The 12,216-nt window shown below is 35.6% G+C and overlaps 1 protein-coding gene across 1 annotated transcript in view; it reads right to left on the bottom strand.

The window, feature by feature from the left end:
• Positions 1-11,981, bottom strand: part of stk11 (serine/threonine kinase 11) — a 93,620-nt gene extending 81,639 nt beyond the window's left edge. The window contains exons 1-2 of the mRNA XM_039766660.1: positions 11,588-11,981; positions 6,613-7,520 (exon numbers count right to left, since the gene is read on the bottom strand). Coding sequence (XP_039622594.1) covers positions 6,613-6,935 — 323 coding nt within the window. The 5' untranslated portion in view covers positions 6,936-7,520; positions 11,588-11,981. The remainder of the gene's footprint in view (positions 1-6,612; positions 7,521-11,587) is intronic.
• Positions 11,982-12,216: the final 235 nt, after the last annotated feature.

The following is a 12,216-nucleotide window of genomic DNA, read 5'->3' as shown; positions in this document are numbered from 1 at the left end:
AAATGTTCTGCTCTTAATAACATTCCATTTCACTCTTGAATCGGAGATCTGACTTACTGACAGTTTATTCCAAAATGTATGCCTCTGTGCAAGCAAGCTAAACTTGGATTACTTTCTCATTAATGACAATGGAAAATAATTGCCAAATTTGTGATTTTCCTTAGTATTAATTTTATAGCCGCTGTAGTAGTAGTAGTAGAAGTAACATTTTGTAAAGCCATTTCAGCGTCAATGTTTGGTTAGTTGCTTCAGCCAGGATGCACAGTGCATCCGGAAAGTCACTTTTTCCACATTGTTATTTTACAGCCTTATTCCAAAATGGATTAAATTCATTTTTTTCCTCAGAATTCTACACACAACACCCCCTAATGACAACATGAAAAAGGTTTACTTGAGGTTTTTGCAAATTAATAAAATGAATTTAATCCATATTGGAATAAGGCTGTAACATAAAATGTGGAAAAAGTGATGCACTGTGAATACTTTCTGGATGCACTGTAGCTTCGCACAGAGTCTAAGTTTTACTTCTCTACTGACCCATAACACATTGCCTAAAATTATGAACTGTAATCTATAAACATAAAATTGCTAATGGCTGTCCACTTATCACACAATTGCTTACAAACTAATGGAGCTAGAACCTTAATCTTCGTCTTAATCAAAGGCCTATGACTGGATATGTTGTGTAAATTCAAAATTTAGTTAACAGCAACCAGTTGGGAACTTAAATTACAATAATCATTTCTGCTCCATAGTAAAGTACAGTAAATGCAAGACAATCTATTGATAATCCTTCAGGATGTGGTCCATGTATGTTCAGAACTCATAATCAAGTGCAGGTTCTTAAGTTTTTAAACCAAAAAATCAGGTCACCTGTATTACAATTTTTGCTGCAGCTGTAAATGGTAGAAAAAGACAGATTCCATTTAGTCTGTTATGCTATTCCACAACCAGCAGCTCCTGAATACTGCACTAATCTGGTGTCTCAGGCTTGGGTGCAGTACACTAAATGTACCATGTATATTTCTTGTGCTTTTATTTACAGGTTTATTTTTAAATTTCCTAATGGACTAATCTCCTGATAGAAATATTTAAAAATCAGTTTTAGATACTGTGAATAAAACATGGAGGAAATACCTAAAGATCACCACAAAATGCAACATTTAGTAGATTCATTTGATTAATTTGTGAAACAAGTACAGACCCTGTGTCTCAATTTATATAAAAGATGGACAGCCACAAACTATTTTCTAACTTTTGAGACAAAAGGAAGCATTGCCACAAAAAAAAAAAATACTAAATTAAGATTATTATTAGTGACCATGTTTGACCAATCATTAGCAATTTAGTCTGGGTTTCTTACGTGCATCTGATCTATGTACATGGATTACCCCATTTTTGAGAATGGCATCACATTGGTTTGAGTATTCACAAGCCTCTTTTAACACAACTACATGAATCATAAGCAGGTTATGCTTTACAGACGCACTGCAACGAATGGCAAAAATAATAGACATAAAAAAGCACAAATACAAATTTAGCATAACAATGAATATTTGAGTATATGTTTATATTATGAACACTGAAAACTTAAATTTTTTGCTTATTTCACAGTCCTACTTTACAGTAAACAAGCAACAGTTAAATCTCAACCTTTGTGGAACCCAAAATCAGTTGTTGAGTCCATGCAGCTAGTTAACACCTAATTGTGTCGATAGAGAACTATATGCACAATCAGTATAGTGAAATTAGAAACTATGTTCAAATAAGAGGTGCCCAAGAGGCTAAAAAAGTACCAATGATTAAAAAATAAATAAATAAACTTAGTGCCTAAACTTGCTTGAATTTTTGTTTCAGCTAGTTTCACAGAGCTATGGTTTTCATACCTGAAGACCAAAAATAAATAAAATAAAAGTAGCAAAAAGGAAAAAGGGTAAGCACTTTAAACATGGACCCTAACAACAAATGTTTTAGCAGCACCTTATGGTTGTAATTTGGTATCATTCTCAGGTTTGTCTATTCTTTTTCAAGTATCTATATTTGTGCCCTTATTGTCTAATATTTTCAAGTAGAAATGTAAACCTCAGTTAAGGGCTACTGAAGCTACAAAATGCACATGGGTCAGATGGCAATCTTCTCGAGACACTATGTGCAGCTAACAGATGGTGTTGTCCTGTGATGCAATCAATCACTGTAAGTCTGCTGTTCCTACAAATTAAGTGAATGTCATGCAAGTAGCACAGTATAAGTATGCAAAATCTTTTTGAATCATTTGAACAATTCCTGTACACAAGTGAAATTTTAGGGTAAGTAACAAGAGGATAAACATAAAATCTGCAAAATGAATAGTCACATACTGAACAGCCAATGTGCTCTATATACATTTCATGCATCCACATATGTATAAGCACATTCTTCCATTTCTTTTTTTTTTTTAAATCACAGACTGATCATTTCCTCAACAATTGCTATTACAATAAGGGGAGTTTTAAACTAATTTCATATTCAAATATTCATACATATTTGAAGAGAACACTTTTGTGGTACATGTAAGAGTTGCTTATGGGATACTGGTGGTGGTTTCTTGGAAGGAAAAATGTTTTTTCTTCCTTACTTGCATACCTTTACTAGGCATAATCTCTCTGTATTCGGTGGTTGAGACCATAAATAATAGGAAAGGGGGAAATTTGCCACTGGGTGGTTGTCAGAGCAGCAAGTAGTTTTAACCTTTAAAATAGCTGTGAAAACAAGCAAAAGGAATTGTGGAGTGTGGTGCTGGAGGCCCTATAAAGCACACCACCACCACCAGGGAATTTTTGTTTTGTTTTCTTATTAGAAAGCAGACAACACGGTCTTCAACTCCAAAACTTTTGTATATACTTTATGTAAACACGGTAATTCAACTATTGTTTCATTACTGTGAACCATTGAAGCTCCTTCAAATTTAGATACAAAAAGGGACTACAGGAAACAGTTACAGTGTGTATTAGCTTCTCACAACTGGGACTTAATTAGAATACTAACAGCAAGCAGGCATGGACTAAATGGCCTCATTCCACCAGAATTTGTTTCATTGCATTCATCTTCAGATCGACAAAAAAGAGGCATAAATCATCTTTGAAAAAAGTATCCAAAATTATGAACTGAAAAAGAGAAATGTCCATTCATGTTAAAGTAGTAAATAACTTTCAAACAATATGTGTCATACATAACTGGCCTTGAAATCTAAAACTATCAATTAAAGACAGCATAGGAATGAGCAATTACCAGGGATGTGCTCAAGAACAGCAGCAGAAAGGACACAAACTTTTAATAGACATTTTAATAAAAGCAAACCACAACACTAACAGTAACACTCGACAAACATTATCAGAAAAAAATGTCACTGAATGTTTAAGTGATTAGAACAAAAACCATGGCTAAATACACAATAATACTGAAAAAAAAAAAAAAAAAGTTATTCAGGGTTTATGTATACAAACCAAAATCTTAAATTTAAATACAAGTCTAAAAAGATTATGTGGATGTAATATGCAACTGTAGCTTAAAAATCGTTCAGCTTTTTGTATTACATGCTGTAGATGTTCATATACAGAAACAATAAAAAAGGTGTGATCAAGGTATTTGGAGTTTATCATCTTTAGTGTTACAAATCAACCCTGAAACATTTTCCATTATAAATAGCCTTATGTATTTTATGAAGGAAGACTAGTAACTATTCCAAGTGGGAAAGCAAAATATCTGAAAATATCTGATTTTTGCCACATAAATATCATACATCTAAATAACAAAATGTTTATGCATTATATGTTAAAAATAAAATGTAAATCATAATAAATTTTCAGGTAGAACAATCATCAATTTATGTTCTCGTTTTGTAACAAATATCTTTAAGCCTCTATTTCTTAAAACTCAGAATGTTGAGAACCATTGTACTGGAGCAAAGAGCATCATGACCTACCCTTAATACAACTGTCCAGCCTTGAAAAATGTATAAAATAACAATTCATAAATCATTGACCTAGGTGTTGAAAAACAATACAGACAATATTTGAATTAACAATCTGTATGTATTGAAATCCATAGAGAAGGAAAGTAGAATAGTTTGGTCATTACCGATTGCACATAAAATGAACACAAAAAACATAAATAAAAATAAGCACACACATTACAAATTTAATGTATTATATAGCTTGCCTGGAAAAGCAGGTTAAGGAAAATAGATCTCATTATACCCCTGGCCTAGTTTATTAGCCCACACAATCTGAACTGTGAGGCTTCAAGCACATATGAAAATATTAAATAAAGTAAGACCACTTGCTACTACCTTGGTCATGGTTAATGAAACCTCTTGAATGTCCTGCTAAGGAGCTTCAACCATAACATCATGCTATTATCGTAAACAGAAAGAGGACTGTTGTCATCACTACATAAAACCTGCCCAGGACAAAATGTGCATTTATTGGCACACCGATATTTGCCACCAGAGACACACTTCCAACTGGGATAACTTGAAATAACACCAAGAGACACACAACGCAATCTAAGAATGTAAGCAATATTGGATCTATTAACATTCAAAGCTAACTGCAAGCAAACAGCTTCTGATCATTAGATACCGGTCAGCCACTCCTTATTTGATGATTTTTTTTCATCAATAAGATAGGCGTTAACAGCTTTTCAGATTTTACTAGAGAACAAATGTGAAGTGCTTAGTGTCTTAGGAAAAGAAAAAATGTTGTTATATTTTATGCCAGTTTATTAGCAAATAGAGAAAATGTCCTTCTTAGTCACATTAAAAGAAGCATCTGTAGACTGTGAACGCCAGCTAGAAGACATCAGAAGAAAATGACTAGATACAGTTTAAAACAAAATGGTGTGCAAGTGGCTACTATGAACAGATAACTCTTTCTGGGGAAAAAACAAACTAAAAGTTTAATTAATGCTCAACATTAATAAACAAGAGATCCTGAAGAAACCTGCTGGAGTATTTCTTTTTTCCCCTTAATCAAGTGTTGCTGCTGTTTAACCTTCTTTAAAGGTGAAGCATGAATGAAAAAATAAATAAGTAAAACGCACATGCACAACACCCTATTTTAAGAAATGCAGTCTTACTTAAAATGTCTATTCAAAATTAAGATTATTTTTCAGTTAGAAGAGAAAGACCTTTCCAAAAGTAACCACTTTTGCAGCAATATTACTTTTTTTTTTTTAATTCACAGACAGCATCATGACCAAGGTATTACTTGTAGTACACAAAAACAATGCAGCAATCATTTTGTGTTTTCTTATCCGCTTTTTTTTATATATATATATATATATATATATAAATAAATATAAACAATTCCAAATTCAAATATTAATAATGCCACTGCCATAAAAAGAATTAACATTGCTATTGTGTTAATATTTTGACCTTTGTCTGTTAGGGCATGACTTTTTTTTCTGGAAGAGCTGTATGACTGGGACGCAATGACTAGCTGATCAGAACAGTCTATTCTAAAGCTTTTTCATATGCACGTTGGAGGCATTGTACTGTCAAATGTCATTTGTCTAGCTTCCTTCTCATATTATAGCTGTACTAGCAATATTTCTTCAAACAGTTGCATGTATTCAATGCACAATCTCTTCTAGTACATTTCTAGAAGATTGCGAGATAAAAGGTCTGAGATAATTAAGCATCAATGCACTCAAAAAGAAATGTAAACACTATCTTTGAAATTTAAAGAAAATTAATATTATTCAAGTAACTTTACTGTAAATGGTACACTCCACTGCACTGAAAGACAAACATTTCTTTACTTTTTAAGTTATTACAATAACTATCACCCTATTTTTTCTGAATACAGTTGATCAAAACAGTCTCAGGAAACTGCTGCTTAATCCTGCAACATCAGGTCACAGCTAGAAACTAAACGGAATACTTGCTCTCTGCATAGAACATACTAAAGGCACTTAATTCCACTTGTTCACTCACACAAGGCAATTTTAGTATTACAAACAAAACTGTATGCCTTTGGGATATGGGAGGAAAACGCAGTGACCAGGCCAAGAATCAATCAGAGGTCACAGGAATTGCAAGTCACCAGCACCACTGAACACTACATCACCTGCATTAAAACAAACTTTCAAAAATTAACACATCTATGAATAACTCTTTACTCTTGGGACAGGCAGAGTATGCATTAAGAGGCAGGTAAACAAGTAGGTAACAACAGAAATATGTATAGCTTTGATTACTACTATTAAGGAAACATTCTGGGTCATTCAAAAGAAATAGTACTCAGCACAAATAGTTTTTTTTTTTTCTACTGCACCCACTCTGGCCTATCAAGAATTCCACTCACTTCTGTCCTCCCCAAAATCTCCCTCCACCTTTACCCTTGTCCGGTCTATACTGCTTACTTTTAAAAACAGATTAAAAATGTGGCACGATAAAAATTCCACAGTGTACCAAATGTTTAGCAACTGTTGCATATAATGCACATGTGTCATATTGAATTGTCAGTTTTATCCTTACTGTATCTATGTCTGTATCACTAAGAAATTTCTAGGTACCAGCTCACTTGAAAATTAATTCAAACACTTAATTAGTGCACATTATTGGCTTACTTTTTAACATTGGCTTCCCCATTGGGGATCCTCCTCAACTTTTTCTTCTTCAGGATTTTCACAGCCCTTCGGCACAGGGTCTCAGAGTCCAGCATCTCTTTTACTTTTCCATAGGAACCCTCTCCAAGAAGATCACCCATGAGGTACTTGCCAATAAGCTTGGCCCTTTTACGTCGAGGCTGGTAGATGACCTCTGTAGAGTCAATACGATGAATGAACGTATCCATCCCCATTCCCATAGAAATAAGCTCATTTTCTGCTAGGTACTCCAGCCTTGGTGACTCATCCAAGTCCATCTTCCTTCCATTTGCTGGTGTCTCCATAATGCCTCAATCAAACCCAAATATTGTAGGTAACTTATGGTATGCAATTCAGAAATGAAACCAGGGAGCAGCAGCACGTGTTCTAAAATATTGCCTACAAAATTCTGCAAGATGGCAAAAGGTTTTCTGCACAAGAAATTGAGCTGCAATCAACATATCACTGAAAAAGCAGTCTGGCAATTTCAAAACAGGATTCACTTAAACACTTCAAATTTCAACATGCAGGATAAACTATTCAGTATTATTTTTGGTTGTTTTCAGCAGTATTAGCTGTAGGTTTGCTCTCAACAAACAAAGGGGGAAGGGGGGAAGGGGGCTGTCTTTTTCTGAGGTTAATCAGTATCAGTAAAGTTCCAGAGTATGCTATTCCATAAACCTGGATGGTTTAATTTGGTTTTTAGTGATGGCTGTTCTTTGGTATCCTTAGAAGATCCTTCTTTCACCATCAAAATACGACCTTCCCCACCCTAGCCCCTTGTCCTATCTTTTGGGGTGATGTTTCACAAGATGGCACACTTCAGGACGTTGCTTTCCTGGTTTTTATTTCAATATGAAGTTTATGTATTTCACAAAAGTCAACAAAAGCTGCAATTAGAAAGAAAAGAGGGGTAAATGCAAAACAGATCAATAAACAAAAGAAAAAGGTTTCAATATCTGAATCAAACACTTTCTACAAAGCTAATAAAACTGAAATAAATTAAACACACAAAGATGGATGTTATCACATTTAAAATAACAGTTTAACTATTTTAGTTGTAAGCTTTGTAGTAGTTATCACACGTACAGATTACACTGAAATTCTTACTTGCATGTCTAACATTTCACAAACTCTGATTTTATGCTAAAACAACGTACAAAACTTAGATTACAAAGCAAATGCATATGGATAAATTGTAACAACCAAAGATAGTAGAAAAAATTGATAAATGTAAGGCAAAGAGGTGGGTCATTTATCAAGTTTGATTGGTTAATGCATAAAAAAAGTACATTATTAAAAAGCAGATCAAAACAATCAAGGCAAATTAAACATAACTCAACAGGCCAAAATTTTGCTGTACACACATTTCATACGCAGAAGGGTTAAAATTGAATTACTATGATAAGTATCTCTTCCTGAATTAATCCAATTTACTCTACTGTATATAGTTCTCGCTCAGTCTTCACTGGCTCCCTGTGTCTTATGGGGCCAAAAACAAAAGTATCCTGGTAACCAATAAAGAATTAATAAATGGTCCTAAACAGAACTACATTGGTAACAGCAATATTGTTGTGTCCCAGACCAACCTGAGGCCTGTCCCAGAAAGAGATTAGTTAATCTTGACTCTTAGAATTCTCAGTTTCCTATGAAACAATTTCAAATTAAAGGAATAGTTGGTTCCAGAACACCAAATTTCAATTGGTTGCAATCCCAGATAGGTTGATCTAGATTAACAGGCATTCATGGCAAAATTTGCAAGCCCTTATCAATCAAGCACTGAAAAGCCAGTCAACCACAGGTTACAAATTCAACAAAGGGAACAATATTCATTTGAAGAGAGCAAGAAGGGCAGGTGGCATTGCCAACAAAGGAGGAGTAATAAAGCAACAGCTGCCAAGGAAAGGGAGATCATGTAGAGGAATATCACTGACACAGTAAATGTATAAAACAGTTAAAGCAGTGAAATATCTGTGTGAACATTGTGGTAAATTCTTGTATTGTGCAAAATGTACCCCGGGAATATTACTTTGCCTCAAACATTATATGCCTCAAGTAAGCACTGTATTTTGATATAAAATTGCAAAAACAGAAAAGTAAAAAGCCCAGGGATGTAAGTGTTCAGTGTATATAGAGTTACTGTAGTCATTAAGGTAAGATGTCAAATGTTATCCTACCTGCACAGAACCCTGTATAGTACTGTAATTATAAGCCAAAAGAAGCCATGTTAATTATTTTCAAGTAGAAATCTGCAAATGCCCACTCTTTAAACGGTAACTGATCTTGTTCAAATGAGCCCCAGATAGGCTCAACATTTGTAATTGTGTGTGGCATCTCATTTTAAGAATGGATAAGAGGACATTAATATTTGCACTGAGAATTTAATATACTTGCTTGCACAACATTCATAATTGGAACAGACATCAAATACAGTGCAGAAGACATATTGGTGCCTTATTCCATTTTTAAAACACTAATTTAAAACTGCATTACTAAGCATAAAGGATATTACTGTATATGTATCTGCTGTAGTGGAGTCTTCAGAGGTTTTCCTTTAAAAGGCAAAGGACCCCACAGAAGGGATGAATGTGGGCAGCTTGTTCCACGTACAAGTCTATTATCAGTTATTACTGTTTAGAAAATCTGCAGTTGTTTAAATTTGATTGCCCTACCTGCAACTGATGCTGGTTATTTCTCCATGTGCCTGCACACACACAGACACAGCTTCAAAACTAGGCAAACATTTGTGATTGCTTTACCTATCTGTGTGCTATCTCCAATGTTACCCCTTCACTTAAACCTGCTCATTTGAATGCTAGTTTGAGTACTGGTTTTCCCAGCTAGATTTTGTCAAATGTTTCTTTCAAGAGCTGACCATTATTCAGCCTATTTCATTATACCTGAATCTTTGACCTCACAGAATATGAAATTCTGGCTTAAAATGTTCCATAAACACACGTTTGATTAAATCCAGGTTTCTAGAATGGAATTCGCCTGATTTCCATTAATCCCAGTTTACTTTAACCGGACTCCACATAAATACTACTTTCTGGAACAGACCCCTAACCTCTATGGTTGACAAAGCCTTCAACACTACTGCACTTAGACTTTGGAGTAGCCTTTCTAATTTAATTGAACTTGATATTACAATTCACTCTTAATGTAAGGAGCAAATTAAAATCTGATCTGGAAGGCTTTTAACTTCTACATATATTCTTACCCTTTCAGTTTGCCCTCTGCAAGCACTTAAAAACAAACTAACAAAATGTTATGTATATCTTCTAGCAATCTGGATATTATTTCTGTTTATTCATTGTTCTGAGAACTTTCTGCATTTAATTGGAGCTTCAAATTTTGATAGTATATCTTCTAGCATTTTGGATATTACTCCGGTTTATTCATTGTTTGAAGAACTTTCTCCATTTAATTGGAGTTTCAAATTGATAGTTTTTTCTATACTGTTACTGAGCTTTTTTTGTACTTTTATACTTATTGTGCCTTTTTAAATATCATCAATGTACTTTGAGCAGGGGAAAGACACTATATAAATAAATGTTATTACTATTATTAACCACAACATCAAAGCAATAATTATATGAACATTAAATCATAGTTTCTGGTTTTAAACCACATGTAAAGAAACCGGCACTCATAACGAGAACAGATAAGATCCATCATTTAATGATCTGCAAAAGCCTATTTATGCTTTTGATTCATCCCATTTAGACTACCGTCATTCCCTCTATACTGGTGTTTGACACTCATCTCTGTCTTCACTAATTCAAAACTCTGCTGCCCTACATTGGTCTACTCTCCCACCTATCTTACCCACCTCCTCTGTCCCCACTCCTCCATAATGTCTCCCAAATTCTCTAACCAAGCTCCCTGCATCAATAAGATATGCTCCCACAATTGATTGCTAAAGCAATTCACTTGCTTTAAGGCTGCATTGACAGACTAGATTAAATTTGGGAACTTAACTCTGTTTCAAATACTAACTATATATGTATTTTCTGGCTTTTAATTGTCAAGCATGGTACTTAGACATGTGCTAATTTTGCCCCTGTTTAGCATTTTTTCCTTTATTTACTCTGTTGTAAAGCACACGGGTTAAGTTTTAATCGTTTTAAAAGTGCTATATAAACTTGACTTGACAAATCCAGTGCATAGTGCTAATCAAAAGCATACCACCACCTGTGGCTTATTCAAACAATTTTCAAAACGCAAGAATTTATATCAACAAGACAGTGAAAAACAGCGCTTCTGCATTAATACTTTAATCTACCTGTACAAGTCTTCAACCACCCTAAACTTTACCAGCCCAGTACAATAATAAATAATGAATGCACTTTACTTGGACTTTGTCACCTGTAATTGTAACAATATACCACCAATAAGGAAAGCATTCCGTTTTATTCTTTTGTTTTCATAATTGCGCTTATTGCTACTGCACAGTTTGGATTCAACTCGTTACAAAAGGCACTATATCATGTTCGGCTGTGTCAGGAAGAAAAAAAGAACACAGCATTCAAAAAAAAATGGTGCAAAAAGCACCTCCCCCCATCCATTAGCTAAACATTTTAAAAGCCAGATAAGAAAGACGATAAACGCGCCAAAAGTAAGATAAATAACACAATACAGCACAAACACAAAACAAGCAGTACACCTTGCCCAGGTCACGAAACATTCTGCAAAGCGTTTTTATACCATTATCATAAACAAACACCGTCTTATGCTGGAGAACGCCCTCATCGTGTGCAAGTACCCACGAACAATGCATTCGGTAGCACAACATGTCCATCCTCCTCCACTTTACCGTGAACTTTATTAAAGAAACGTGTTAGAATGTGTATTCTTAAATAACTATAGTTGCTAACCGAGATATAGTCACACCGCGCTTCCAAGCCTTTTCACTGCGCAAACTGCATTTAAATACAGAAAAAAAGGTAATGTGTACCTGTTTCGCGGGCTGCAGAGTCTCCCTGGGCTCCTGGCCAGGGAACCCCCTAACCACGACACCCGGGGTTCAAGTCGGGAGGAAACGGGCAGCTGCAGCTTGGAGATGCCCGGTGTTACTTCGCAGCCCGTCAAGGCCACTGCAATTCCCCACCACGCCTACCTATCCTCCAAGTCCTGCAGGTACGACTGGCTGTACTTTTTTCAAGAAGGCGCCTCAGGCGCTCTACGCTGCCCGTGTGAGATGGGGGAACCCACTCTCCTGACGCCGAAGAACCACTGTCACAGCACCGCCATCTTGTTTACCTGCCCCCCGCCCCCCCATTACGCCTCACGGTTTACGCTCACGCTGCCTCGCTCTCTCACTCGCTCGCTCCCTCTAAGGACTCCGATGGCAAAAATAAGCGGCCGCGCATGGGACCGGAAGAAGTAGCAGGCGTGTGCGCTGAGTGGGTGTCCCGTCTGTCTGTCAATCAGGGCTGTTCCGTGTGAGTGGGCGGGACACAAGTGGAACATATGAAGCATAATTGGATGCGGTCACCTGTCAATCATCATGTTAGCGCATACCGGCGAAATTCTGTAACTTAAGCTGTCTTTAATATGTTGAGGTAAACGTACACAAAGTGATTG

Source organism: Polypterus senegalus, chromosome 10 (assembly GCF_016835505.1).
Source record: "Polypterus senegalus isolate Bchr_013 chromosome 10, ASM1683550v1, whole genome shotgun sequence".
Classification (NCBI taxonomy): Eukaryota; Metazoa; Chordata; class Cladistia; order Polypteriformes; family Polypteridae; genus Polypterus; species Polypterus senegalus.
Note: the sequence above shows the minus strand (reverse complement) of the source record. Positions and strands in the feature narration are given on the sequence as shown.